General features: G+C 39.9%; 2 protein-coding genes across 3 annotated transcripts in view; one reads left to right on the top strand and one right to left on the bottom strand.

Moving 5' to 3' along the window:
• Window positions 1-26,630, bottom strand: part of LIPA (lipase A, lysosomal acid type) — a 158,783-nt gene that overhangs the window by 126,358 nt on the left and 5,795 nt on the right. The gene's annotated exons all lie outside the window — the stretch shown is intronic.
• On the top strand, window positions 1,734-26,180 carry LOC132439362 (interferon-induced protein with tetratricopeptide repeats 1-like). Of its 2 annotated transcripts, none has more exons than XM_060033651.1 (2): window positions 1,734-1,893; window positions 24,063-26,180. In XM_060033651.1, the coding sequence occupies exons 1-2, from the start codon at window positions 1,889-1,891 to the stop codon at window positions 25,498-25,500; spliced, it is 1,443 nt and encodes a 480-aa protein (XP_059889634.1). In that variant the 5' UTR covers window positions 1,734-1,888; the 3' UTR covers window positions 25,501-26,180. The 2 variants fall into 2 exon arrangements, with proteins under 2 accessions (XP_059889634.1, XP_059889632.1); XM_060033649.1 differs by having other exon boundaries at window positions 1,734-1,938.

Genomic DNA, 26,630 nt, shown 5'->3' with positions numbered 1-26,630 from the left:
TTCATAATGTAAGATCTACTGCATTCAGGCTGAGAGGAAGGCTTTGGCCAGTTCAGTAACTTTGCCTTTTCTCTGATCTAATCACTTCCGATCATTTCCGCACTTCAAAGCAGTGTCTATCCCTAAAATCAGCACCCTCACCACACAGACATTTTTATGACACAATTTCCTTTCTCTTTGAGCAAAGAAGGCAAGAGATAGAGACACATTTTCCCTGGGCTGGATGTTTAAGGTTTCAGGTCTCGCTATGCCAGGATTAAGCACCAGTTTCTCAGTAACAGAGATGCCATGTGTTCCTTAAAAAATTTACATTTTGTATGTCTGTGGCATGTGGGACGTTTAAGGTTTCAAGTCTCGCTATGCCAGGATTAAGCACTGGATTCTCAGTAACAGAGATGCCATGTATTCCTTCACAAATTTACATCTTGTGTGTCTGTGGTATGTGGGCGCTCTAAAGCACAGGGCCAAAAGCAGGGGCCCCTCTTACCTGGGTGACACTATAAAAGATATAAAGGGATGTCACTTTATCACTACCAGGATAACAAACTGTTAAGTCAGACAACCAACAGAATTACAGACCTTCCCAGTTGCAGGTTACTTTGGCTGGACATAACACAGTCTCTGAACTCGAAGTATCTTATGGTGCTCCCATTGTTGGGAAAAAACAAACAGGTGTCAGTTTTGTTACACAAGCATCTCTCTCTCTCACCTTCTGCAGCTTCAGAATGGAGGGAGCCTTTCTCCTACGCAACTGACAATTCTTGCATCTTCAAATCAGCCATGAGAACTATATTCCCTATATTTTCACGGATATTTACATCATAGAAAATTTTATTTAAAAAAATCTCTCAGGGTATTATCACTCCTTCAGAGCTTAAAGCATAAATATGTAAATTTATCAGCTAGGCAGCTTGCCAACAATATTATATGTGTTACTATTTCCCATTTTATAGCTCGAAGAACTGAACGATTGCCTTAGACCTCAGAGATTGAAAGTGCTCAGGGTTTACTCCAGGGCTTGGCTTCTTACATTTAGCATGGGGGAAAAAAAATCAGGCTCAGTGATTTGACTCATGGATAATCCCAGAGCTAGTAAATAACACACAGAATTAAATCCAGGTCTCAAGGTGCAAATTGTCTCCCACAAGTAAATTGACTTGACGAAGTTACTTTTTACAACGTATTTCTGGAGCAGTCTTTCACAATATGTGCTCCCAGAAACCCCTACACCAGAATCTCCTACAGACTTCATTAAAAAAGCAATTTCCTGGGATCCACCCTAGAGTTAGGGTCAGATTCCTGGGAGTGCGATTTTTTTTTTTTTTTTTTTGCTGTGCCCCGAGGCTTGTGGGATCTTAGTTCCCCCACCAGGGATGGAACCCACGCCCCCTGCAGTGGAAGCACAGAGTCTTAACCACTGGACCGCCACTGGAAGTCCCCAGTCATGATTTTTAAACGACTTCCTTCTACTGAGTCATGACAGATTCTTAAGTTTCTTTTTCCTCCTCTTGATTTTAAATCAGTTTCACTTTCCAAATCCTCTTCCGTTTCATAAAGGCGGTCACTCAGAGATTGGGAGAACTGGACCACCAGGGAAGTGCCCAGTCATGATTTTTAAATGATTTACTTCTACTGGGTCATGACAGATTCTTAAGTTTCTTTTTCCTCCTCTTGATTTTAAATCAGTTTCACTTTCCAGATCCTCTTCGGTTTCATAAAGGCAGTCACTCAGAGATTGGGAGAAAATATCAGCTGATGCATTCTCCCTACCCCACATCCCTCTTTTATAGCCCCTTCAGTATTTACTTGAGGCAGACGTGAAAGATTTCTGAAGAGCAAATCAGCTTGGACCCCAGCTTTTCAGAACAGCAGAGAACAGATCACCATCATGAGGTCAGTGAGATACCTTGCAAGCACCCTCGATCTTGAAACCAAATTGTAAGCTGAGCTTCTTGGGTGCAGGCAAGTTCCAGAGTTGTCCTGTTGCTTGTGGACTAAACATGCCTTTACCAATATGGGTACTTTTTATTTCTGTGACTTTTTCTGGTGTGTGCACTCCGACTCCCTAAGCTTCACGGGTGGAGCTGGGAGCCAGGAGCCGGATGTGAGGGAGGCTTGGCAGGAGTGGTTAGATCCAATCAGCTACAAAGTTTGCTGGTTCAAAGTCAGAGCTAAGCAAATTACTCTTTTGAGGTTTTTTCTGTTGTTTTCTTGGAAAGAACTAAGAGGCTTTCTTCTTGTCATTTTAAAAGGAAGCATTTCTTTTCAGCAGATGTTATTAAAGATGAAATTGGTAGTAAAAAGGCAACTCATGTTGGGAATTTTGCCCTGAAAGTTTGATCACTTCAAGGTGAGAAGTGGAAAAAACAATCCTTACAGATGGACATTTTTTCCATTTCTTATAGGAAAACAAACCGGAAGCTGGGAGTTTATTTTTATTGCTGTAATGAGAACTTGTGAACAGCAGAAAATAATTTCTCTTCAAAACATAATGACCTAATCTCTTTCCTAATACTGATCTAATTTCTAATGAAGGAAAGCAGAGCAACGGTTGCCTGGGGTTGGTGGAGGGTGAGACTGGGCTTGACGAGGAGGGTACACAGGGGATGATGCAAATAGTCTATAGAGAGATAGTGGTGGTGGTTACATGGGTATATATGTTTGTCAAAATTCATCAAACTACACTTTAAATGGGTTCATTTTATTAAATGTAAAGCATAATCTTAGTAAATTTGATTTTCAAAGATTCATATAGACCTGCTTGAGTTCTAACATCAGTTAGAGCCTCAGGAAAAAAACAGCTGAGAGAAAAGGAAAACTTTCCCATCAAACACCTGGGAAGGGATCGAGGGGTTGACTGGCTGGGGAGGGAGCACCCTAGTGACCGTTCAGGGAATGAGGACAGGGCGACCCAAGGGCTCCCAAATGCTCTGCAGGCTTGTATCTGGGGATGGGGTGGATATGAGGAATTCACTGCTAAATGCCTCAGGTCACTTCCCCTATGTGATGGGCTCCCAGGCATGAGTGATGTGAATCATGTCTGCATGAGTGAGTTGACCAGAAAAACCTAGCCCTGCCCAGTGCCTTGGTAGCCAGTCTGCCTAAGAAGTTTGGCAGTGATCTGTGCTTGGGTGTGTCCAGAGCCATGGACCTGAGGAATTCTGAGGGAGGCTCTCTGGACTATGCTGGACTGAGGCCCACATCAAGGTGCCCTGTTCCCAGAGGCTGTAGGGACAGGGGCAAGTTAGGCTGTTCCTTCTCGGCTGTGCTAAAAATTTCCAAACGGGGAAGCCACCTGGGGAAACACCTCATACCTGCTGGCTGGCTAATGAGTGCCCTCCTCTGCCCCATCCACTGAGGAAATCTGTTGGCCCCTTTGCACACTCAGAATTCACTTAAAATGATAACACTGATATGCCAGTTATCGTGGCAGTAACAGTTTCCTTGCAGTTGGAAGTGCACTCTGTCCAGGGCTCTACACGCATTATCTATCATCATCCTCCCAGTAGCCCTAGGAAGGGAACGCTATTATTTTTTATTAGCTTCACTTTCTAGATGAGAAAAATGGGCCTCAGAGGGCAAATTACTTGGCCAAGAAGTCATATAGAGAGTGTGTCAGAGCAGGGTGGTTACTAAGGTGCCAAACTCCAGGGCTGGGCTTCTTCTGGGTACAAAGGCCAAACGGGTGAAAGGTATTAATGCTTTTAATTATGCTCACATTAGAGAGGAGGGGCAGGGACTGGGAGGTCTGGACCCTCGGGTCCCTATTTGGAGAGGGAAGATCAGTCCTTAGAGTGCCCAGAGCCACACCTGAGATGAAGGTAAAAGTGCATCTCCCTACAGCACAGTTTCCTATCATTTGGATGGAAGAAAAAAGGAAATTTATTCCAGGCCATTTTAGAAGTGAGGAAATGATGAGGCTGTGATGTGATTCAAGAAATACCCCAGAGCTGGTCAAAGAGAAAACCGAAGTCCAGGCTTTCTGTGGTTATTTTCCTTTCTTCTAGATGTCTGACTCACTGTTTGATACTTACATGATCTCCTACAAGTAAATGGGAAACTGCTTTTCAAAATACCTCCAGGGACTTCCCTGGCAGTCCAGTGGTTAATACTCTTCACTTCCATTGCAGCGGGCATGAGTCCAATCCCCTGGTGGGGGAACTAAGATCCCGCATACTGTACTGCCAAAAAAAACAAAACAAAACAGAAAACAAAATACCTCCAGGACTATGCTTCTCAAAACACGATACAGGGACTTCTGCAACAGAATTTCCAGGGTGCTTGTTAAAATGCAGAGTCCGGAGCCCAAGCCCGCCCCTAGGTTGCATCTGAATCTCTGGGAGGAGGGCCTATAATGTGCATGGCATCGACAATGCCTTCTTTCAAATTCTCAAGCACAGTTGCAGAATCTGTGTAGAATGGTACTCCCAGTGGAGAATTGAGCTCAGCTCTGCATGTTCAGTTGCAGTTTCTCCTCAGCAGGAATCTTGATAGCATTCCCTCAGTTTTGTTTTCCTTTTCTATTTTATAAAAGCACAGACCTAACAGCTAGCATCCTGAGTGGAAACCTCCTCTGCATTTGCTTGCAACCCACAGCAGAAAATAAAATCTGCCTGAACCCCAGCTTTTCAGAATTGCAGGGAAACAGCCATCATGAGGTAAATGTTCCCTGGTTCTCTGATAGGAAGTTGAGAATCTCTCCCAAATCTTGTTCTTGAGTGCAACTTCCTGAATTATGCTGAGTCAGTTTTTGCTAGTAGATTAAATATGCATTTCACTAATCATCTATCTGATCTATGTTACCAATTCATGCACTTTTATTTCTGTGGCTCTTCCTGATTTACAGAGTCAGGCGCTGAGGGAGGTGCTCCCAGCAGAGCTGGCAGCTGGCACCTGGGAAGGGATGTTGAGAGCGCCTAGGAGGGCATGCTCAGATCCTTTCAGGCAAAATCTGGTCAATGAGAGCTGGGGCCTGGAGGAAAGTTGCTGCAGGTCCCGGTCCCCCTTTTGTTTCTTATATTTGAAAGGACAAAATCAGAGCTTTGTGTGTTTTGTTATGGTTGCTGTGGTTATTTTAAAAGCACGCTTACTTCTCAGCAAACGTGCTAAGGATTAGTTCAGCACTATGAAACTTCATAATGAAGTCGCTTTTGCCTTGAAATATGCTCTGACAGGACTGGGGGATATGTCTACGTGAACCGTCTTCTTACCGACCTGCTAGACTTCCCGTGTGAACTATAAACAGGGAGTAAGTGTCACAGAGTCTCTCAAACTGCGTGGCATATTCCCTGTACCACACCCGACCTGAGTGCTCTATTAGAACGCAAATTACTAGGCCCTGCATATTTGGCTCTCATGTTTCACTCAGAACCCTTCCTGGGAAGTGAGAAAACCAAAACATGTTTATGTGTTGGGAATATGGAAAAGATGAGTTAGGAATCTACACTTCTGTGAACCCTCTCTCCACATTTCTTCTGACAGCATTAGCGGTGTACTACAATGCTGAGAGGGGGCAGAAGGAAAGAAGGGGTTTGCAGTGTTGAGGGTGATGCTGAAATTATTTTAACATTAGCAGAATTAATTTCTTTCCAGCTGCCTTTTAGACTTCATATTACCTGCCTGTTGGCACCATGAAGTAATTAGCATTTCCTCAGGGTTTTTACACCAACGTGCTCTTTGTCCTAATGACGTGACCATAGAATCCTGGGAGGCAACAGATAAAGAAGGCAAGGACACGGGGGACGGATAATATTTGAGTATTCAAAGTACTGGCTTCATTTCCATTAGATTGAATCCTCCTAAAAAATACAAATACAGTGATGAATCAAATGGAAATCTCATGGAACATAGCCTGGGTCAATTGAGATGTCACTTTACATGGGAGTTGCTAATTGAAGACATAAATATCTGATTTAGAAAACAGGGTTCAGATGTGATTGAGTTCCCAGATTTGCTGGTTAGTGAGCCAAGTCTATAACCTCAAAATAAATTCAAACTTTAAAATTTACATTTGTCCAGCTACTGGCAATCATGAGAGACCTATGTGCTCCAAACACTTGGCTGGACATTTATTCACACCTAAGCAAAGTTAAAATGTACTGTGGAAAGGCAAAGTAAGGGAAAAACCTGTTTAGGATGTGCGAGCTAAAAATGACACAAATACCTTCATGTATCTTTTAAGTGTTTGCTTTGTGGTATGTGATATAATCTTCTCCTTTCTCTCCCTAAAATATTTTCTCCAAAAACATTCAATAAAGTTAACAACTCAATAAGCTAATAAAGTCTCTGCATGTATTTTACTGGTGAGATTTTTAAAAGATTGTATGCTTTTTGTATATTCTTTGTTTGGGTGGAAGTAGAAAAACACAGAGGCAACTTACATAGCAGTAGAAGACCTGAGGCAAGGAAGCCATGGGAATATAAACCCTACCAAGAATTTTTTTAAATATTGGGAGTGGGGGTGGATTTACTTCTACAGGCCATGGAATTAAAAGGTTGACTTATGCTACCTGATCCCTGAGAGCTGGAATTGACCAATGGCAGAGGGTAAGGGAGTTTTGAGTGGGGTCATTCAGATGATACCTGGGGAACACACAAGTAACACCCATTTCAACTTTGATACTAAACTAAGAGCAGATTTATTAGATTTAACCAGAAGAAAACTACTAGAGCAGGAATATCGTCTTTTCCTTGTAAACAAGGTCTGACTAAAGTTACAACAATATGCATGCTGAAATGTTTTATCAATTAATTGCACTGATTACCTTCTTACACAACAAAAAAATAAGATAAATTCATGGGTGGATAGAGAAATTGATGGCTGAATAGATACGTAATAAAGCAAATATGGTAAAATGTTAACTGTAGAATCTAGGTGGTGAGTGTATTAGTGTTTGTTGGAAAATTCTCTGAACTCTATGTTTAACAATGTTCATAATAAAATGTTAGGATAAAAAAGTAAAAAAAAAGAAGTATTCTAGAAGTAAATCAAAATGAGGCAAATGAACCAAAATATATGTGAGATAAAGGATAAAACCGCACAGAGAAGTATTCCAAGTGGTTTTTTTAATACATTGTAATTCGACTCTACCTCTTTAGAAGGTTACATCTTACGATGAAAGAACAGCAAAAAACAAAAACAAAAACAAAACCGCTAAACTCTACTCAGCAATCATTTTGAAGGTGTTCTGCGTTTGTTATTCTGAGACTGTTGTCAGTGTATTGTGGAATAGATCATATGTACGCTGGTATCACATAGAAAAGAGATATTCAATTTGGGAGGAAAAAATACACAGATGTAGGATCAATTAGGTTAAGTAAAAATCCTGTAAATTTGAATTTGTAAGATGAAATCATAATATATTTTATCTTTAAAATATACACACAGTACCAATGTCATTTTCCTGGTTTTGATATTGTACTACAGTTACACAAGATGTTGCTACTGGGGGGGTCAGGGGTTGGCTGCACAAGACTCTTCCTGCAACTTCCTGTGAGTCTGTAATTATTTCAAAATAAGCCTGAAATGTAAAGGAGGAAATGATAAAAACTCAGTACTTGACTGTGTTGCAATAGGCCAAACTGTGGGTTAAGGTGGGCTGAGTGGACCCTTGAAAACCCATGAGAAAATGTGAAAATCATCAGACCATTCACTACAAAGGACTTCTGTTGTCTCTGAGTTCTTCTCCATGGATGTGATCAGAAGTATTTAGAAATAATCTCAAAAGGAACACACATTTTTTTGTTGTTGGTTTATAACATTATATAAGTTTTATATGTACAATATTATATTTCAACTTCTGTACATACTACAGTGTACTCACCACCAAATGTTTAGTTTCCATCTGTCACCACAGAGTTCCCCCCTTACCCATTTTGCCCTCCCCCGATCCCCCTTCCCCTCTGGTAGTGGCCAAAGCACTCAGAATCCCATTCTTTTTCCATCCATCCTGTGGATCAGGAAGAGACTGAGGAGCTCATTGCCCACCGTGCAGATGGGGAAACAAGGCGCAGAGTAATGAAGAGACTGAACCCGGGACTCACAGAAAGGGAAGTAGGTCCAGGGACTGAGTCCCAGATCACTCAGTCAGAGAATTTCTGTCAAACAACAGACACCAGGGGTCATCAAGGTCCTGGTTCTAGCCCAGCTGCACATCAAAATCACCTGAGCATTCCGTTTTAATACTGAGACGCGGGGCCCATTCCCAGGGGTGTATTCAATTGGTCTGGGACAGGGCCTGATTGGCATTATTCTTGGAGCCTCCCTAGATGATTCTAGTGTGCAGTGAGGGTAGAGATTCGATAATCTATTCCAAATCACTTATGTATCAGTTGAGGAAATTGACGCTTATAGAGGTGAAGTAGCTTATCATAGTTGGCCAATCACTCAGGGAGCTAGCTGGTCCTAGACTCCTGGGGATGGACTTACAGCATAGTGCTGAAATTTCATTTTCTATAAGCATCATTTTCTCCAGTTCTTGTTTTGTTTTCCTAACTGTAAGCACATGTTTGGGGACACACACACACACACACACACACACACACACACACACACACACACACTCTTGGCTGTTTCCTCTCTACTGCTCTGTCTTGTATTGCTCACAGCTCTGTTTAATCCACAGAGACAGTAGGCAAGATTCTGAATACCTAATCAGCCCAAGCCAGAGCCCCATAGAACCAGAACTGCTGGCAAGTTCATGGCAATGACAAGATAAACACTTCGTCTGCTTCTCTACATTCTATCTAGTACATTGGAAAATTACAAACCCAACTACTTTTCTCCACAAGGATTCCAAAGACACCCTGCTCCCCAAAAAGAGAGCTTTTCTAATTCATTTATTTCAGCGTTTGCTTATAGCCTGAACATTTATCAGAATACACAGATAAACCTGTATTATTTATTCAGAAATTTTTATTTGTGTAGAACTTTCTAACCAGTTCAGGATGTCTCAGTGGAAGCTTATAGCATTGGTGAGGGCTGGCATGGGAGATGAGCTGGGCAGGAGGGGCTGAGCAGAAACTTTTTGGATCTGACAGGGTGTCTGATGAAGTGTTTCTAAGAGGAAAACGTTCTTGCAGCTGCTCCTTTTCTGTTTCTTATTTTAAAAGAAAAAGTATAGGAAGCTTTTTTTTTTTAAAGAAAGCACTATTTAAACTTGATGACTGAAAATACTGCTGCAGCTGCTGCTGCTACTACTGCTACCACCAACAGTCACCTTTTTTTAAAATTTTTGAATTTTATTTTTTTTATCTTTTATACAGAAGGTTCTTATTAGTTATCCATTTCATACATATTAGTATATATGTGTCAATCCCAATCTCCCAATAGTCACCTTTTATTTGCATGCTTCTATGTGCCAGGTAGTTGCTAAGTATTTAAATTCAAGTTCCATGAACTACAGTTGAGTTGGAATTTGACTGAGGTGTCATTCTGCAGCATCAGAGAGCTCTCTGTTCCAGAGCATCTTACTTTTACCTTCTGCTCAAGTGATCAAAGATCAGGAGGCTTTCTTGGTATCTGGCATATTTCCTTCGTTTCTGAACTAGGTGGATTGTTTATTTCTGTCAATCTGAAACCAAAAGTAATGACCAGAATCCTGGCCACTTCATTAGGAGTAGGTTTTTATATTTCATAGCCTTCTATATACAGGAGAGTAACTAAAAATGAGGCTACCTCCCTCAACTCTCCCTTTTCTACGCAGTCATCGAGAACCTAGCCACCAACCTTCATGATAGGTAACAATGGGCTGACGCTCTCCTTTAGGGTAGGAGGCAGATCTGGTTCCAAACCCTTGCCAGTCCCTGGGTTTTTGCAGGACTAGGAACAACCCTCAATATGGTCCCAGGTCCACAGTCGTTGGTAATCTGGGTTCATACAACTCGGTACACACCCTGAAATCCCATAAGATACTCCTTGCCCCTTGACTCTTCACGGTGAAGCTATGGACAGAAGGCGTCATCAAAACCTTCCATCGCTTATCTCAAATTCTGTTTCACTCCTCTCAACCACTTGATATTCTTCTCTGTGAATAAACTTCCTCTGTTTTTATTATTGTCAGGTGCCATGGAAAAACATAGCTAACAATGGTAGCCAAATATCTATATGTCAAGCTCAACAGATTCAGCTTCTCAGGGAAGCAAGTCTAATTGTCTCCTCTCAATAAGGGGCCTTCCAGTGATTAAATTAACTGTGATTGGGGAGAAATTTGCTTTGCAAAATCTGCTGGAATCACCACTTTACTACACGTATCAGGAGAGTAGGGCAATTTCCAATACAAAGTAGGGAAAACAAGAGCTCAGAGAACACCAGTAATAGGAGCGTAATCTGTACCCAGGACCATAGTCTCAGCACTTATTCTTCCCAACCTCTTAACACAAGCACCACGACTACAGAAGACTGTATGGGTCAGGATGGGGTAGAACTGGATGCCACGGGCACCAAGAGGATACTGTCTTGCACAGGTATGGTAATCATGTCTGGTTAATGAGAACACTTTAGATGACTACAAGAGAGAGCATTAAGAATAAGGAAATGTTTTCGTTAAGGCCCAACATGTTTTGTTTGATGTCTCAAGATGCTAGCACTTACACTTTCTTTGTTCCTATGAATAAAGAAGAAGTTATAGAACTCTTTTTATCCTTGACCATTCTCCAGAAAGAAGGGTATGCAAAGGCACAAAATAATTAGTAAGATACAACCTCTCAGAGAATTGGAACAAATTTGAGTTAAGGCTCTAGTTTAGTGATTTGCAGAATTTTATACCATAAAAAGAAGAATTTCTGTTTCCAGATGAGCAAACAAGGCACAGATTGGGGGCGTGACCTTGGCAAGTTCACAGAGCCAATTTTCACAGGTCTCCCTGGCTGTAGGTTCAGTGGACTCTACATTACTGGCATCTCTTGGTTCCTGGGTTTCTATAAGGCCTTATGGAGTCTGAGAGAGGAATTAGCACATCAATAAAACTGCTTTCCACCAGCCTTTTCTCAATCCGTTTTCAATACAGAACAAAGGAAGCAATAACTGTTTAAGTTTCGTTTTCTACCACTCTGCCTACTTTAATTTCACTTTCTACTTTCTGCGTAAAGTTTCTGGAAAAAATGTTAATCATACTATCTCAACAAACTTAGTTTCAGTGATAACATTCCCTTATTCTTCTATCCGATCATCTGCTTTGGACTGAATGTGTGTGTGTGTGTGTGTGTGTGTGCGCGCGCGCGCACGCGCACACGTGTGTGCTCACACACATGCACATTCATACACACACATAAACTGTTTTATTAGTTCAGACATCTTTATTTTTCTTAGCAACTCCCTGAGGAAGATGTTAAAACCCAAAGAAGGGGAGGGAAATGGGAAGGGAGGAAAGGAGAAAATGATCCCAATCTCTGAAGTAATTTTTCACCAACCTCACTTCTGTCTGACCTAGGGAGGGAATGGACAGTTTGTCTGGATAGAAATATTGCTCTCTGGCTCCACAACAGGGAAAAAAGTAGGACCCACACAGCTGTGTGAGCCATAGTCATGGCTCAGATGTCTTGAGGGAAATATTGTGTGGGAAGAGTAGGAGAAGCTCACTGCTTAGAGAATAAGACCTTTCTCTGTTGGCTTCTGGTCTCACTATCTGCACTGCCGGGTTCCTATGTTGGGCCTTCTCAACCTGACTGGATTTAAGATTAGCAGATTACGTGTCCTCTGGGGAAGCCATGTGGTCTGCAGATGTTTGACAGCCTCCTGGCTTGGCTAGAGTTCTGTGCTTGGGAACTCCCTCATCTTCCTTAGGTAAAGGGCCTAATGTGAACATTTCTATATTACCCAAACTGAATCTTCATTCAAATAACTCTTGATATCAGCAGATCAAAAAAACATTAATTTGTATCAACCTGCAAATTCCCCCTCAGTGCTCCAGTGGGCAAAATTTTGAAGGGGCAACAGCTTCAGAAAATGCATATAATTATGGGCCTATTATCAACCCTTCTCCCCTCCTTTGGTCCACAGACAGATAAGAGTGGACTATCACTGATAATTAAGAAAATAGTAATAATAATGATAAAGTAGATATCACTTCCTGAATGCTTATCAAGGGCCAACCTGGCTTCCAAAGTATTACGTAAATTACTACATTTACAAAAGAAACCTATGAGGCAGGTACTCCTATTATACTTATTTTGCAATACGAATTTTAAATTAAGAAATGTTGAGGCTACACAGATAATAAGTGATAGAGCTGAGACATGAGCCAGAGTCTCTATTCAATGATACCTTATTTAACCTTTAAACAAATGTTTCTTAAAGGGTACCAGAGGAGGTTCATGAGCTCATTTCAGATGGCATGGTAATTAGCTTTTATGTTTTAATGCTTTTGTGTTTATTTCAACATGTACTAGAAATATATATATATATATACACACACAGACATATATAATTTGTAGAATTTCTATTCAAGTTAGTAATATGATTTTTTGTGTGATAAAATACACGTAAGACAAAATTTACCATTTTAACTATTTTTAAGTATACAATTTTGTGGTATTTAATACAACCACAGTGTTGTGCAACCATCACCACTATCTACTTCAAGAACATTTTTGTCACTCTGAGCAGCCATTCCCCACTCATCCTTCACCCTAGGCCTGGCAACCATGAATCTGCTTTTTGTCTCTATGGATTTGCCTATCATTGATATTTCATATAAATGGAAGCATACAACACATGGCCTTTTGTGACTGGCTTATTTCACTTTTCATAATGTCTTCGAGGTTCATCCATTTTGAAGCATGTGTCAGAACGTCCTTCCATTTTAAGGCTGAATAATATATCATTGTATGTATAGATCACATTTTGTTTATCCATTCTTCCACTGATGGACACTTGGGTTGCTTCCACCTTTTGACTATTGTGAATAATGCTATGAATATCTACTCAAGTCTGTGCTTTCATTTATTTTAGGTATATACCCAAAAGTGGAATTGCTGAATAATATGGTAATTCTATGTTTAATTTTTTGAGGAATCACCACCATTTTCCTCAGCAGCTGCCCCATTTGACATTCTCACTAGAAGTGCACAAGGGTTCTAATTTCTCCACATCCTCAGCGACACTTGTTATTTTCTGTGTTTTTGATAACAGCTATCACAATTGGTGTGAAGAGATATCTTATGGTTTTGATTTGCATTTCACTAACATTGGTGATGTTGAACATCTTTTCATCTGCTTACCGGCCATTTGTATATTTTTTGGGGGGAAATATCTATTCAAGTCCTTTACCCATTTTTTAATCAGTTGTTTTTTTCTTGCTGTTGAGTTGTAGGAATTGCTTATATAGTCTAGATATTAATCCCTTATCGGGTACATGATTTGCAAATATTTTCTCCCATTCTGTGGGTTGTCTCTTCATTCTATTGATAGTGCCCTTTGAGGCACAAAAGTTTTTAATTTTGATGAAGTTCAACTTATTTATTCTTACTTTTGTTACTTGTGCTTTTGGTGTCATATCCAAGAAATTGTTGCCAAATCCAATGTCATGGAGTTTCTTCCCTGTTTCTTTCAAGATTTTTATAGTTTTAGGTCTTACATTTAGATCTTTGATGCATTTTGATTTCATTTTTTGTATACGGTATAAGGTAGGGGTCCAACTTCATTCTCTTGTATATGGATATTCCTCTTTTCTGCATATATCCCAGACTGAGTGCTGGAGAAGCCAGCAACCTAGAAATGCCAGCAGGCATAGACAGAAAAGTCCCATGAAAAGCCTGCTATCTCTAGCCAAAGGACCAAGGAGGGGACAGCCTAGCAAGACAAAAAATTTATGAACAACCATTCTACTCCAGCCAAATACACAGGAAAAAATCAAATAAAAACTAAAGCCCCATTCCGAACTTTGCCAGCAAAGGCTGAGTGGGTAGCCTAGACTTCTACCCTCACCAGGCTATAGCTAGGCATCCCAACTCTCACCCTCCCCCTACCCCCATGGATGATGCCAGAGAAGGGCAAGTGGAATGCAAAGACTTCCATCCCCACCAGGGTGGTAACAAGAGTCCCTCTCTCTGCAGTGAGGGAGTGAAGACCACAAAGGAGGTGTGGACATCAGCCCCCACCTAGTGGTAATGAGGTATCCTCCCACTCCCCACTGAGGTGGTATCAGAGAGGCCTAGTGGAGTTCAGGACTTTCACCACCATCCAGAGGTAATAAGGTCACTCTTCCCCACTCACCTCCCTTCCCAGCATCAGTAAAGGCCACATGGAGAAGAGTAACAAGGCACACCTACCCCTTCAAGCCAGGGTGGTATCAGCAGAGGCCTGGGGGATCCTGAACTCCCACCCCCATCCAGCAGTAATGAGGAGCCCAGGCTCCCCATAAAGTGTTAATGAAAGACAAGTGAGTAAACAGGATTCCACCTTGATCTGGCAGTGTGGAATGAGGTGTCCTTCCCCTTTCCCTAGAACAACAGTATTAGAGGAGGCCTGCTAAAACAGATTTATATGTAACTCAGAGTCCTATAATATATAATAATACCCAAATGCCCAGGTTTTCATTAAAAATTGCTTATCATGCCAAGAACCAGGAAAATCTCAACTTGAATGAGAAAGAATAATCATCAGACAACAACACTGAGATGACACAGATATTAGCATTGTCTAACCAGGATTTTAAAGCTGCCATCGTAAAAATGGTTCAATGGGCAATTGCAAACACACTTGAAACAAATGAAAATATAAAAAGTCTCAGCAAAGAAAAGGAGATATAAAGAAGAACCAAATGGGAATTTTAGAATTGAAAAGTACAATAACCAAAATGAAAACCCAGTGGGTGGGCTCAAAAACAGGATGGAGAGGACAGAGGAAAGAATTCATGAACTTGAAGACAGAATGATAGAAATTATCCAATGTGATTCTAATTTCAAGTAGCTGACCAAAGTCCAAAGATGATAAACCCAAAGAAATCCAAGACACGTCACAGTTAAAATTCTGAAGACTAAAGACAAAAAGAAAACCCATGAAAGCAGTAGAGAGAAATGACACCTCAGCTATAAGGAAGGGAAAAACATACACACAAGTCTAATGGCAAGTTATTTCTCGTTAGAAACCATGGAGTTGAGAAGAAAGGGGCATAACATTTTTCAAGTGCTGAAAGAAAAGAATTTTCAACCTAGAATCCTATATCCAGCAAAAATATCCTTCTGGAATAAATAGGAAATTAAGACATTCTCAAATGAAGGAAAGCTAAGAGAATTTGGCACCAACAGACCTACCCTTAAGGAATAGCTAAAGAAATTTTTCCAGTGAGCAAAAAAGGAAATAAAAGGTATACAGATCAGAAAGAAAAAATAAAACTGTCCCTATTTATAGATGCCATGATGGTCTACATAGAAAATCCCAAGGTATCTATAAAACAATTCCTAGAACTAAAAAGTGGGTTCATCGAGGTTACAGAATACAAGATTTACATACAAAAGTCAATTGTATTTCTATATACTAGCAAGGAACATGTAAAAATTAAGTTAAAAACACAATATAATTTTAAATTGCACAAAAAGAAACACATAAGTGTACTTAAGTGTAAATCTAACATAACATGCATAGGACTTCAATGCCTATAAACTATTAAAATGCTAATGAAAGAAATTAAAGAATATCTAAATAAACAGATACAGCATGTTCATGGATTAGAAGACTCAGCATAGCAACAATGTCAATTCTCCCCCAACTGATATAAAATTCCTATCAAAACTCCAGCAAGATTTTTTATAGATATAGAAAATATTAATCTAAAATTTATATGGAAAAGCAAAGGAACTAGAATAACAATTTTGGAAAAGAAAAACAGAAAGGAATCACCCTACCCAGTTTTAAGATTGATTACACACAGTAAACAAGATTGTATGGTATTGGTGGAAGGATAAACACACAGATCAGTGGAACAGAATAAGGAACCCAGAAATAATCCCACACGAGCACAGCCAACTGATTTTTGACAAAGGTGCAAAAGTAATTCAATAGAGGATGAACAGTCTTCAACAAATGCCGCTGGAGCAACTGGATATCCATAGGCTGAAAAATGAGACACTGACCTAATCTTCATACATTATGCAAAAATTAACTCAAAATGGATCACAGATTTAAATGTAAAATTATAAAACTTGTAGAAGAAAATACAGGAGAAAATCTTCAGGACTTAGGGCCTGGTGAAGAGTTCCTGGACATGATACCAAACACATGACCCATAAGAGAAAAAAAATCAATAAATTATACTTCATCAAAAGTAAAAACTTTTGCTCTTCAAAAGACCTTATTAAAGGATAATAAGACAAGCCACACACTGAGAGAAAATATTTGAAAACATCACAAAGCACTCATATCTAGAATCTATAAAGAGTTATTGAAACCCAACAATAAAAAAAACCTAATTAGAAAATAGGCAAAGGATATGAAGAGATATTTCATGAAAGAGGATATGTAGATGGCAAATAAGCACATAAAAATATGTTCAACACCACTAGCCATTAGGGAAATGCAAATGAAGACCACAAGGAGATACCACTACATGTCTATTAAAAGGGCTAACATTAAAAAAAAAAGTGAAAATACCAAATTCTGGTAAGAATGCAAAGAACTAGATCATTCATACATTACTAGTAGGAATGAAAAATGATACTATTCATCTGGAAAACAGTGTGGCAGCTTCTTAAAAACATAAGCATACACTTACCACATGACCTAGCAATTGCACTCCTCAACATTTATCCCAGAGAAATGAAAACGTATGTCCATGTAAAGGCCTGTATACAACTCTTCATAGCACTTTTATTTGTAATAAGCCAAAACCAGAAACAATTGAAATGTCCTACAACAGATGAATAGTTAACTGTGATACTCCCATACCATGGCAAATGACCCCCCAGTAGAAAGGAATGAACTGTTGATAAAACTCAACAACTTGGATGTATGTCAAGGGCATTATGATGAGTGAAAAGGGCAATCTCCAAAGATTACATAATATATGACTCCATGTATATGACACTCATGAAATGACAAAATTATAGAGATGAAAAACATGTTAGTAGTTACCAGAGGCTAGAAATGTTTGGAAATGGAGGGAGGCAACAGTTTTGACTCTAAAGAAACAGCATGAGAGAGATGTTTGTGATGATGGAGTAGTTCTCTAACTTGATCAAATGATGGTTCCATGGATTTACACATGTGATAGAATGACAGAACTGTATGCATATTGTACCACTGCCAATTTCCTAGTTTTGACATAGTTAGATAAGATATAATCTTTGGGAGAAACTGGGTGAAGGATACACTGGACCTATGTACAATCTTTGCAAATTTCTGTGAATCCATTATTATTTCCAAATAAATGGGCCAAATATTATTGCTTTTAGGTGGTCTTAATTTGTTGCATAATCTGCAGACTAAGTTCCTAAGGTCAATAATGTTTCCTAAGGCTCTGCATTTCTTACTGGTCTCTATCCTAATTACAAAAATAGGAAACATTTTTTTTTTTTTTTAATGGCCTGAGTCCTGATTTTGCCACTCATGCAGCTGTGTGATCTCAGGAACCTGTGCTTTGACTTTATTTTTTATACAGCAGGTTCTTATTAGTTACCTATTTTTATACATATTAGTATATGCATGTCAATCCCAATCTCCCAATTCATCCCACCCCGCCACCCCCCCACCCCCACTTTCCCCCCTTGGTGTCCATACGTTTGCTCTCTAGATCTGTGTCTCTATTTCTGCCTTGCAAACCGGTTCAGCTGTACCATTTTACTAGATTCCACATATGTGCGTTAATATACAATATTTGTTTTTCTCCTTCTGACTTACTTCACTCTGTATGACAATCTCTAGGTCCATTCACGTCTCTACAAATGACCCAATTTCGTTCCTTTCTATGGCTGAGTAATATGTACCACATCTTCTTTATCCATTCATCTGTCGATGGGCATTTAGGTTGCTTCCATGACTTGGTTATTGTAAATAGTGCTGCAGTGAACATGGGGGTGCATGAGACTTTTTGAATTATGGTTTCCTCTGGGTATATATGCCCAGTAGTGGGATTGCTGGGTCATACGGTAATTCTATTTTTAGTTTTTTAAGGAACATCCATACTGTTCTCCATAGTGGCTGTATCAATTTACATTCCCACCAACAGTGCAAGAGGGTTCCATTTTCTCCACACCCTCTCCAGCATTTGTTGTTTGTAGATTTTCTGATGATGCCCATTCTAACTGGTGTGAGGTGATACCTCATTGTATTTTTAATTTGCATTTCTCTGATAATTAGTGATGTTGAGCAACTTTTCATGTGCCTCTTGGCCATCTGTATGTCTTCTGTGGAGAAATGTCTATTTAGGTCTTCTGCCCATTTTTTGAATGGGTTGTTTGCTTTTTTTTTTTTTGCGGTACGCAGGCCTCTCACTGTTGTGGCCTCTCCCATTGTGGAGCACAGGCTATGGACACACAGGTTCAGCGGCCATGGCTCACAGGCCTAGCCGCTCCGCGGCATGTGGGATCTTCCTGGACCGGGTCACGAACCCGTGTCCCCTGCATAGGCAGGCGGACTCTCAACCACTGTGCCACCAGGGAAGCCTGGTTTGTTTGCTTTTTGATATTGAGCTGTATGAGCTGTTTATATATTTTGGAGATTAATCCTTTGTCCGTTGATTCATTTGCAAATATTTTCTCCCATTCTGAGGGTTGTCTTTTTGTCTTGTTTGTAGTTTCCTCTGCTGTGCAAAAGCTTTTAAGTTTCATTAGGTCCCATTTGTTTATTTTTGTTTTTCTTTCCATTACTCTAGGAGGTGGATCAAAAAAGATCTTGCTGTGTTTTATGTCAAAGAGTGTTCTTCCTAAATTTTCCTCTAAGAGTTTAATAGTGTCCAGTCTTACATTTAGGTTTTTAATCCATTTTGAGTTTATTTTTGTGTATAGTGTTAGGGAACATTCTAATTTCATTCTTTTACATGTAGCTGTCCAGTTTTCCCAGCACCACTTATTGAAGAGACTGTCTTCTCTCCATTGTATATCTTTGTCCCCTTTGTCATAGATTAGTTGACCATAGGTGTGTGGGTTTATCTCTGGGCTTTCTATTCTGTTCCATTGATCTATATTTCTGTTTTTGTGCCAGTACCATATTGTCTTGATTACTGTAGCTTTGTAGTATAGTCTGAAGTCAGGGAGTCTGATTCCTCCAGCTCCGTTTTTTTCCCTCAAGATTGCTTTGCCTATTTGGGGTCTTTTGTGTCTCCATACAAATTTTAAGATTTTTTTTCTAGTTCTGAAAAAAATGCCATTGGTAGTTTGATAGGGATTGCATTGAATCTGTAGATTGCTTTGGGTAGTACAGTCATTTTCACAATATTGATTCTTCCAATCCAAGAACATGGTATATATCTCCATCTGTTTGTGTCATCTCTGATTTCTTTCATCAGTGTCTTATAGTTTTCTGAGTACAAGTCTTTCACCTACTTAGGTAGGTTTATTCCTAGGTATTTTATTCTTTTTGTTGTAATGGTGAATGGGATTGTTACCTTAATTTCTCTTTCTGATCTTTTGTTGTTAGTGTACAGGAATGCAAGAAATTTCTGTGCATTAATTTTTTATCCTGCAACTTTACCAAATTCATTGATTAGCTCTAGTAGTCTTCTGGTGGCATCTTTAGGATTCTCTATATATAGTATCATGTCATCTGCAAACAGTGACAGTTTTACTTCTTCTTTTCCAATTTGTATTCCTTTTATTTCTTTCTTCTTTTCTGATTGCCATGGCTAGGAGTTCCAAAACTGTGTTGAATAATAGTGGTGAGCGTGGACATCCTTGTCTTTTTCCTCATCTTTGAGGAAATGCTTTCAGTTCTTCACCATTGAGAATGATGTTTGCTGTGGGTTTGTCATATATGGCCTTTATTACGTTGAGGTAGGTTCCCTCTATGCCCACTTTCTGGAGAGTTTTTATCCTAAATGGGTGTTGAATTTTGTCAAAAGATTTTTATGCATCTATTGAGATGATGATATGGTTTTTCTTCTTCAGTTTGTTAATATGGTGTATCACATTGATTGATTTGCATATATGGAAGAATCCTTGCATCCCTGGGATAAATCCCACTTGATCACGGTGTATGATCCTTTTAATGTGCTGTTGGATTCTGTTTGCTAGTATCTTGTTGAGGATTTTTACATCTACATTCATCAGTGATATTGGTCTGTAATTTTCTTTTTTTGTAGTATCTTTGTGCAGTTTTTCTAATCAGGGTGATGGGGGCCTCATAGAATGAGTTTGGGAGTGTTCCTTCCTCTGCAATTTTTTGGAAGAGTTTGAGAAGGATGGGTGTTAGCTCTTCTCTAAATGTTTGATAGAATTCACCTGTGAAGCCATCTGGTCCTGGACTTTTGTTTGTTGGAAGATTTTAAATCACAGTTTCAATTTCATTACTTGTGATTGGTCTGTTCATATTTTCTATTTCTTCCTGGTTCAGTCTTGGAAAGTTATACCCATCTAAGAATATGTCCATTTCTTCCAGGTTGTCCATTTTATTGGCATAGAGTTGCTTGTAGTAGTTTCTTAGGATGCTTTGTATTTCTGCAGTGTCTGTTGTAACTTCTCCTTTTTCATTTCAATTTTATTGATTTGAGTCCTCTCCCTCTTTTACTTGATGAGTCTGACTAATGGTTTATCAATTTTGTTTATCTTCTCAAAGAACCAGCGTTTAGTTTTATTGATCTTTGCTATTGTTTCCTTTGTTTCTATTTCATTTATTTCTGCTCTGATCTTTATGATTTCTTTCCTTCTACTAAATTTGTCCATAGGTCCGTAGGTCTACTAACTTTGGGTTTTGTTTGTTCTTTCTCTAGTTCGTTTAGGTGTAAAGTTAGATTCTTTATTTGAGATATTTGTTGTTTCTTGAGTTAGGATTGTATTGCTGTAAGCTTCCCTCTTAGGACTAGTTTCACTGAATCCCATAGGTTTTGGATTGTCGTGTTCTCGTTGTCACTTGTCTCTAGGTATTTTTTGATTTCCTCTTTGATTTCTTCAGTGATCTCTTGGTTATTTAGTAACCTATTGTTTAGCCTCCATGTGTTTGTGTTTTTTACGTTTTTTTTCCCTGTAATTGATTTCTAATCTCATAGCGTTGTGGTCGGAAAAATTGCTTGATATGATTTCAATTTCCTTAAATTTACTAAGGCTTGATTTGTGACCCAAGTTGTGATCTATCCTGAAGAATGTTCCGTGTGCACTTGAGAAGAAAGTGTAATCTGCTGTTTTGGGATGGAATGTCCTATAAATATCAATTAAATCTATCTGGTTTACTGTGTCATTTGAAGCTTCTGTTTCCTTATTAATTTTCTGTCTGGATGGTCTGTCCATTGGTGTAAGTGAGGTATTAAAGTCCCTCACTATTATTGTGTTTCTGTTGATTTCCTCTTTTATAGCTGTTAGAAGTTGCCTTATGTATTGAGGTGCTCCTATGTCGGGTGTGTATATATTTATAATTGTTGTATCTTCTTCTTGGATTGATCCCTTGGTCATTATATAGTGTCCTTCCTTGTCTCTTGTAACATTCTTTATTTTAAAGTCTATTTTATCTGATATGAGTATTGCTACTCCAGCTTTCTCTTGATTTCCATTTGCATGGAATATCTTTTTCCATCCCCTCAGTTTCAGTCTGTATGTGTCCCTAGGCTTGAAGTGGGTCTCTTGTAGACAGCATGTATATGGGTCTTGTTTTAGTATCCATTCACCGAGCCTGTGTCTTTTGATTGGAACCTTTAATCCATTCATGTTTAAGGTAATTATCAATATGTATGTTCCTATTACCATTTTCTTAATTGTTATGGGCTTGTTTTTGTAGGTCCTTTCCTTCTCTTGTGTTTCCCACTTAGAGAAGTTCCTTTAGCATTTGTTGTAGAGCTGGTTTGGTGGTGCTGAATTCTCTTAGCTTTTGCTTGTCTGTAAAGCTTTTGATTTCTCCATGAAATCTGAATGAGATCCTTGCTGGGTAGAGTAATCTTGGTTGTAGGTTCTTCCCTTTCATTACTTTAAATATACTGTGCCACTCCCTTCTGGCCTGTAGAGTTTCTGCTGAGAAATCAGCTGTTAACCTTATGGGAGTTCCCTTGTATGTTATTTGTTGTTTTTCCCTTGTTGCTTTCAATAATTTTTCTTTGTCTTTAATTTTTGTCAATTTGATTACTATGTGTCTCGGAGTGTTTCTCCTTGGGTTTATCCTGCCTGGGACTCTCTGCGCTTCCTGGACTTGGGTGGCTGTTTCCTTTCCCATGTTAGGGAAGTTTCTGACTATAATCTCTTCAAATATTTTCTTGGGTCCTTTCTCTCTGTCTTCTCCTTCTGCAACCCCTATAATGTGAATGTTGGTGCATTTAATGTTGTCCCAGACGTCTCTTAGGCTGTCTTCATTTCTTTTCATTCTTTTTTCTTTATTCTGTTCCATGGCAGTGAATTCCACCAACCTGTCTTCTAGGTCACTTATCCGTTCTTCTGCCTCAGTTATTCTGCTACTGATTCCTTCTAGTATATTTTTCATTTCAGTTATTGTATTGTTCGTCTCTGTTTGTTTGTTCTTTAATTCTTCTAGTGGTTGGTTAATTCGTCTAGGTCTTTGTTAAACATTTGTTGCATCTTCTCGATCTTTGCCTCCATTCTTTTTCCAAGGTCCTGGATCACCTTCACTATCATTATTCTGAATTCTTTTTCTGGAAAGTTGCCTATCTCCACTTCATTTAGTTGTTTTTCTGGGATTTTATCTTGTTCCTTCATCTGGCACATAGTCCTCTGCCTTTCATTTTGTCTATCTTTCTGTGAATGTGGTTTTCCTTTCACAGGTTGCAGGATTGTAGTTCTTCTTGCTTCTGCTGACTGTCCTCTGGTGGATGAGGCTATCTAAGAGGCTTGTGCAAGTTTCCTGATGGGAGGGACTGGTGGGGGGTAGAGCTGGGTGTTGCTCTGGTGGGCAGAGCTCAGTAAAACTTTAATCTACTTGTCTGCTGATGAATAGGGCTGAGTTCCCTCCCAGTTGGTTGTTTGGCCTGAGGTGACCCAGCACTGGAGCCTACCGGCTGTTTGGTGGGGCTAATGGCAGACTCTGGGAGGGCTCACGCCAAGGAGTACTTCCCAGAACTTCTGCTGTCAGTGTTCTTGTCCCCGCGGTGAGCCACAGCTGTCCCTGGGCTCTTCAGGAGACCCTCCAACACTAGCAGGTAGGTCTGGTTCAGTCTCCTATGGGGTCACTGCTCCTTCCCCTGGGTCCTGATGCACACACTACTTTGTGTGTGCCCTCCAAGAGTGGAGTCTCTGTTTCCCCCAGTCCTGTCAAGGTCCTGCAATCAAATCCCGCTAGCTTTCAAAGTCTGATTCTCTGGGAATTCCTCCTCCCTTGTCGGACCCCCAGGTTGGGAAGCCTGACGTGAGGCTCAGAACCTTCACTCCAGTGGGTGGACTTCGGTGGTATAATTGTTCTCCAGATTCTGAGTCACCCACCCCGCGGTTATGGGATTTTACTTTATTGTGATTGTGGCCCTCCTACCGTCTCACTGTGGCTTCCCCTTTGTCTTTGGGTGTGGGGTGTCTTTTTTGGTGAGTTCCAGTGTCCTCCTGTCGATGATTGTTCAGCAGTTAGTTGTGATTCCGGTGCTCTTGCAAGAGGGAGTGAGCGCATGTCCTTCTACTCTGCCATCTTGAACCAGTCTCCTAGGAAACTCTTACATAGCATGAAATCTGTATACTCTAAGTGCTTTCCATAGATAGGCTTATTAATTCTCACCAAATCCTGTGTGATAAGTCTATTATTTTCCCCACTTTACAAAAGAGACTCTGAAGCACAGAGAGGCTGCATGGGTAGAAAGTGCTGGGGCCAGTGTATGAAGCCAAGCAAACTGCATTTAAAGGCCACAGGGATCTTAGAAATACAGGAACTCAAAGGAAGATCAAAGCAGGCGTGCCCTTTTCAAGGCTAAGCTCTAAATACGCAGTGTTTTGTCTAGCTTATTTCTATTGGCTGTTTGTCACCTAACAAAGAAAATCTGCTTTTGTTTTTATAGTACTAATGCTGATGAAGATCAGATCAAGGATAAACTGGAACAGTTGAGATGTCACTTTACATGGGAGTTGGTCATTGACGACACTGAAATACCTGAATTAGAAAACAGGGTCTTGGAGGAGATTGAGTTCCTAGACAGCACATACAAAGTGGGAATATACAACTTACTGGCCTATGTGAAACACCTGAGAGGCCAGAATGAGGAAGCCTTGAAGAGTTTGAAAGAAGCTGAAGACTTAACCCAGCAAGAACATGCCAACCACTCAGACATGAGAAGTCTGGTTACCTGGGGCGACTATGCCTGGCTGCATTACCACATGGGCCGACATGCAGAAGCCCAGATTTACCTGGACAAGGTGAAGAACACTCGCAGGAAGCTTGCAAATTCCTCCAGCTATAGAATGGAGTGTCCTTATATGGACTGTGAGGAAGGATGGGCCTTGCTGAAATGTGGAGGAAAGAATTATGAACGGGCCAAGGTCTGCTTTGAAAAGGCTCTGGAAGTGGACCCTGAAAACCCTGAATTCAGCGCTGGGTATGCAATCACCGTCTATCGCCTGGAGAGCTTTAACAAAGCAGCAAAGCGTACTGGGGAATTTTGTCTGAATACCCTACAACAGGCTGTCAGGCTAAACCCAAAAGATGCATATATTAAGGCTCTCCTTGCCCTGGAGCTTCAAGGTGCAGGACGACAAGCTGAAGGAGAAAAATACATTAAAGAAGCACTGACCAACGGGTCCTCAAAGATCTATGTCTTCCGATATACTGCCACGTTTTACCGAAGAAAAGGCTCTCTGGATGAAGCTCTTCAGTTCTTAAAACTGGCCTTGAAAGCAACACCCTCCTCTGTCACGCTGCATCACCAGATGGGGCTTTGCTACAAGTCACAAATGATCCAAATAAAGAAAGCTACAAACTGGCAGCCTAAAGGACAGGATAAAGAAAACATCAACAGAATAATACGATCAGCCATATCTCATTTTGCATTTGCTGTGCAACAGAAGCCCACATTTGAGTTTGCTTACATAGACCTGGCAGAAATGTACACAGCAGCAGGTGACCACAAAAAAGCTGAAGATGCTTATCAACAGGTGTTATGCATGGAATCACTCAACACATATATGCTGCAACAGGTACATTTCCACTATGGCCAATTTCTGGAATTTCACAAAAAATCTGAAGTTGATGCAATCAGCCATTATTTAAAAGCAGTAAAAATAGAAATGGCATCATTAGCAAGGAATAAAAGTATCAGTTCTTTGAAGAAATTTGCTTTAAAGAAACTTCAGAGAGATGCATCCGATATAGAAAGCTTGTGCATCCTTGGGTTCATCCACAAAGTACGAGGAGAAATGAATGAAGCCCTGGAGTACTACGAGCAGGCCCTGAGGCTGGATCCTGTCTTGGAGAACTCTGTGTTTGTGACCTGTACGCACTGAAATATGGACCACTCTTACATATCATTTGATTTTACATCAACATATACTAATCATCTTTTCTGCTTGCTGCTTTCAGAAACATGTAATTCACTGCAATGATGTAATCTTTGAACAGTTACTCAAACCTGATAAAACATTGGTTGTATTGGGAAAATAGTGAAACAGACTATACAGGTCTCTGTGTGTGAAAGAGAGAGAGGAAGAGAGAGAAGAACCATTTCTCTGTGAATGTTATATAGTAGAAAAAAAAAGTTTGTTGAGTAGATTTGTAGCAAGTAAAACACTGGCCTTGACATGGAACCAACATAAATGTCCATCGACAGATGAATGGATAAAGAAGATGTGGCACATATAAACAATGGAATATTACTCAGCCATAAAAAGAAATGAAATTGTGTTATCTGTAGTGAGGTGGATGGACCTAGAGTCTGTCATATAGAGTGAAGTAAGTAAGAAAGAGAAAAACAAATACTGTATTCTAACTATATATGGACTCTAAAACAAAAAAATGATACTGATGAACCTAGTTGCAGGGCAGGAATAAAGATGTAGACATAGAGAATGGACTTGAGGACATGGGGTGGGAGGGGGAAGCTGGGGTAAAGTGAGAGTAGCATCGACATATATACACCACTGATTGTAAAATAGCTAGTGGGAAGCAGCTGCAGAGAACAGGAAGATCAGCTCGGTGCTTTGTGATGACCTAGAGGGGTGGGATACAGAGGATGGGAGGGAGGCTCAAGAGGGAGGGGATATGGGGACATGTGTATGCATATGGCTGATTCACTTTGGTGTACAACAGAAACTAACACAGTATTGTGAAGCAATTATACTCCAATAAAGATCTATTAAAAAAAAAACCCACTGGACTTACGTAAAATAAAATGTTCAATTCATTCATTTTATCAATAAATAGTTTTCAGTGCTAGATACCAAAAATACTATGGTGATGTAGGGGAGGGAAAATTCTTTTTCCTGTACCCATCTTAGGTTCATTGGCTTGGGCCTTAAATTAAACTGAAAAAAGACAGATTAACAAGAGAAAAACAAACAAGTTTATTAACACGTGCATTGGGCATACCCAGGGGAGTACCCAGTGATGAGTAATTCAAAGGGGTGGGTTTACATAG

Source organism: Delphinus delphis, chromosome 16 (genome assembly GCF_949987515.2).
Source record: "Delphinus delphis chromosome 16, mDelDel1.2, whole genome shotgun sequence".
Taxonomy (NCBI): domain Eukaryota; kingdom Metazoa; phylum Chordata; class Mammalia; order Artiodactyla; family Delphinidae; genus Delphinus; species Delphinus delphis.
This window is presented reverse-complemented; position numbering and strand designations above follow the sequence as displayed.